Source organism: Protobothrops mucrosquamatus, unplaced genomic scaffold, assembly GCF_001527695.2.
Source record: "Protobothrops mucrosquamatus isolate PMUCROS unplaced genomic scaffold, P.Mucros_1.0 scaffold2854, whole genome shotgun sequence".
In the NCBI taxonomy this organism is placed as follows: Eukaryota; Metazoa; Chordata; class Lepidosauria; order Squamata; family Viperidae; genus Protobothrops; species Protobothrops mucrosquamatus.
The window spans coordinates 64,851-69,184 of NW_015388884.1; the positions used below are offsets into that span (position 1 = coordinate 64,851).

General features: G+C 39.7%; 1 protein-coding gene across 1 annotated transcript in view; it reads left to right on the forward strand.

Moving 5' to 3' along the window:
• LOC107296529 (immunoglobulin mu heavy chain-like) overlaps positions 1 to 3,533 on the forward strand; it is a 6,894-nt gene extending 3,361 nt beyond the window's left edge. Inside the window, exons 4-6 of the mRNA XM_029286091.1 lie at positions 1,912 to 1,962; positions 2,052 to 2,416; positions 3,492 to 3,533. Of these exons, the coding sequence (XP_029141924.1) occupies positions 1,912 to 1,962; positions 2,052 to 2,416; positions 3,492 to 3,533 (458 nt within the window). The remainder of the gene's footprint in view (positions 1 to 1,911; positions 1,963 to 2,051; positions 2,417 to 3,491) is intronic.
• The last annotated feature ends 801 nt before the right edge of the window (positions 3,534 to 4,334 follow it).

The window sequence follows — 4,334 nt, forward strand, 5'->3', positions numbered from 1 at the left end:
GGACAGTGTACAGGAGGCACGTTAGGCAACTGAATTACTTCCACATGACTTGCCTTCGTAGAATTCTGAGGATCCGGTGGCAGGATAAGATACCAGATACAGAGGTCCTCTCCAGAGCAGGCCTATCATCAGTTTACACTCTGTTGATGAAAGCCCAGATGCGCTGGGCAGGCCATGTTGTAAGGATGCCAGACCATCGAATCCCTAAACAGCTCTTCTATGGTGAGCTGTCTCAAGGAAAGCGATCGCACGGGGGACAAAAGAAGCGATACAAAGACACGCTGAAAGCATCTCTCAAGTCCCTGGATATCGACACCATCTCTTGGGAACTCTTGGCGCATGATCGACTGACATGGCGTACCCTGGTTTACCAGGGGTGCCAGACATATGAACACAGGAGGACAATCTTGGCGCAAGAGAAGCGAGCACTCCGTAAAGCCAGAGCTGCAAATGCTGAAGCAACAGTGTCCACATTTCTCTGTTCAGTATGTGGCAGAACATTCCGTGCTAACATCGGTCTAATCAGCCATCTACGGACACACCATTGATGGCCCACAATCCACAAGATGTCAAGGTCTTCATCGAAATCGATGGACGAACAACAATAATGATTTTATTCCACCTCCTTACATTCTAGTGTAACTCTTGTTTCATGGTGAATTGTCTCATGAGAAATTGGTTGTAGTAAGTTGGCTACGATAAGTTGGCTATGGTGAGTTTGCCATGGTGAGTTGTCCTAGACCTGCACCAGGAATGTGGGTGGGACAAGGAGCTTGGAAGAGACTCTCCCTGTAATGAAAACATTGTAGATGCGTCGTGAGTAAATTACAATAACAGGTTTGCATGTACACTGAGAGCTTCTGCACCAGAGACAAATTCCTTGTGTATCTAATCACACTTGGCTAAATAAACATTCAATTAATTCAATTTAATAATGAAGGTCTGTTCAGACCCTGAGCCTGATGGCTCCCTTCTACCTGCTTTGCCCAAAAGGGCAGCAGTGTCAAACAAATTGATATTCTCCACTTAACACAAATGAAAGTGTGGTTTCAGCTGTTGGCCTGATGGTTTTCCCTCCTGCTTCCAAACTATCACTCATCAGGCCCCTGAAGACCATTCTTTCCCAAGAGACTTTCTCATAATTCTTTTTTTAACCTCTGAAATAAAATTGTTCCTCTTTCTTCCTTTTTCATCTGCAGACCAAATTTGATCTGTTTGAAAGAGTTCCTCTCTCTTGGTTCAATATCTGCCCTCTTTGTTCATTTATAACTATGGATGGGGTGACAGAAAGATGCAGAAAAATGTATTTGGGTGGAACAAACAAAGCATAGAGAGGAAGGGAAGGGAAGGGAAGGGAAGAGAAGAGAAGAGAAGAGAAGAGAAGAGAAGAGAAGGGAAGGGAAGGGAAGGGAAGGGAAGGGAAGGGAAGGGAAGGGAAGGGAAAGTCTGCCATTGCTATTTTTATGTGCCTATGGAAATAAATAACAACCACAAAATAGTTATCAGCTGTTTATGTGCATCTCCATCATGCAGCATATTAGAGCACTAGACACTATTTATCTGCCAGTTCTTATATTCCTCAAATGATGCATCCAATTGAAATTTCAAGATATGACTTTGCTTTTTATAAAATCAACTTCTTGCCACATATATTTCTTAAGAATTAAGAAAAAAAAGTACTTTGAATGACGTGAAAGTTTTTAATCATGTCTTCAATGTAGGATGAAGGAACTCTAGCAGGTCAAAGCAGTATGCAGATCTTTTATCTTGAGGGCTATGTAAATTCAGTGACAGCTTCCTGTTCAAAGGAACCANATCATCCTGCTCTCCTGCTGCACTCAAAATCACAAAGGTTGAGTGCTTCTCTGAATGTTTTCCCATCATTAAGGATCCTCCAATCTTTTGAGTGAGCAAAAATGGAACTCTGGCTAAACCTCCTGTCCTTCTTAGTTCTCCTCAGAGGTATTATTTTTGCCTCCAAAGAAAGTGGTTATTCCTCAGTTTCTTGTGTTTACCTGCAAAAGGTCTTATTAAACAACCTTTCTTTCTAGGTGGCCAATCTGAGGTCCAGTTGGTGGAATCTGGAGGGGATGTGAGAAGACCTGGAGAGTCCCTCCATCTCTCCTGCCAAGCCTCTGGATTCACCTTCAGCAGCTACTATATGAGCTGGGTGAGACAGGCTCCAGGGAAAGGACTGGAATGGGTAGCATTCATAAACACCGGTTCCGGTACTTCCTACCCAGACAAAGTGAAGGGACGGTTCACCATCTCCAGGGACAATGCCAAAAGCCAGCTGTATCTGCAGATGAACAGCCTCAAAGCTGAAGACACAGCTGTCTATTACTGTGCTAGAGACACAGTGAGAGGAATTATATGTGAAGCCAAGCAAAAACTGCCAATTTCACACAGCAGCTCTGTAAACATTTCTAACAAAAACAACTTCATTAATTTGGATTCTCTCTTCATGTTTTCATTCTGCACTTCAACCTTCATCCATTCAATGTATAGGAATAATACTCTTTTTTTATGTAATGAACACCACATTTCAATTTCATACTCAATCCAGGTTGATATTTATTCGGTCTATTCATTCCTGACCCCCACCCACTGATTTCACCACCCATATTTCTTAGTAGTTAATTTACTAACATTATTGTTCATTTATACAAATTAAATCAGGAGAAATATTTGGAGTTGTAGATGTGAAAACCACAGTCAAAGTCCAACTTCTAGGCCAGGACTGATTGCCACCTACTCCAGATTTTTGCATTTTAGATATGATAGTCCTACATTTATTTTAAATTAAATCAGGACAACTAGTTAGTGTTGCAGATGTTAAAATACAAAGTTCTACTTGTGGACTGAGTCTGATGGACTGAGACTGATGGACTTAAGCCATCTTTCTTATAAACTGGTTTTAACTTCCACATGAAAATTAGATGCAAATGAAGTCACTGAGCTGTTTCTCCTTTAAATAAACACAAACACACAAATGGGCATCACAGAGCCAAAAGTGTCATTGTTCTAAAGGAAAAGAGTTTTCCTTACTGCACAATGGATCTTGCCATTCTTTGTCTTCTTTGCTTAGTAGCAGCTCCTGTGTGTGAGTATCATCCAGATGGACCTGAACAATGAGATAAAACAAAAAAATAGGGTTGTGTACACATTCCAGGTTAACAAAAAGTAGTACTAGACTTCAGTGTTACTGCTGATATTCAGAACAGCACATAGCATGCAGGTTGCGTCTTCGTTCTTTTCTTGTTCTTTTGTTTCCTTTCTCCTATTTCCACAGGTTTTTTTTTTTAAGACCTGGCTGCAATATAACCATGACAGAGAAGGATTAAGAGATGCAGTCCTCTGTAATTTCACCTTTTCTATTCCGGTTCCTCCTTGATATGTCCAAATGTGCATTGGTTTTCAAACAAGGGCCGTATGGGTTGGTAGGAATGGAAAGAGTCTGATCAGTCCCTGTATGGAATTTTTCTTCATAGATAGCACTCTCATCAGGGATGAACTACACATTACATCTGTGACAATGAGCATCTGATGGTTCTTAAGAAATGTGCTTATGTTTTACACACACATACACATAATTTTTATCAATTAAATTGATAAATTAAATGTTTGCAAAATGAATCTTTATGGAACGTAGTATCAATGAATAAATATATTGCATTATTTTATTTTTATTTATTTATTGAGGTGGGGCTATTGAGCTGAAACAGGGAAAACAAAAATTAAAACACGGCGATTGAGACAGTTAGAAGAGGAATTGACCAGAGTTGAGGAAGATTTGCAAAAGGAACCACAAAGAAGTGGGTTGAAGCAGCAGATAAATTTAATTAGGCATAAGATGGACACTATGGGCAAGGAAGAGCTAGGGCAGCAGATAAAACGTACCAAACAAATTTTTTTTGAATATGCCAATAAACCGGGGAGATGGCTGGCCTATAAAATTAAAAAACATAACAATAAACAAAGGATTACCAAACTTTGCAATATAGAAGGTGATATGGTGTATCAGAATGAAGGAAAGAAATCAGTGGCATACGAATTTTATAAGAATTTATACAAAGATGAAGAACGGGCAAATAACAATGATATTGTGCAGTACTTGCAAACAGCTGACCTACCAAAAGTCCCAAAAGAATTTAAAATTTTATTGAACAAAGAGATAACATCCTTGGAACTTTCGGAAGCAATTAAGAAACAAAAAAATAATAAAGCACCTGGGCCAGATGGCCTACCTGCAGAAGTGTATAAGATCATACAAGAACTTTTAAGTCCAATAATGCTGGAACTATTCAATGAGGTCTTAATTAAGGCTAAAACAC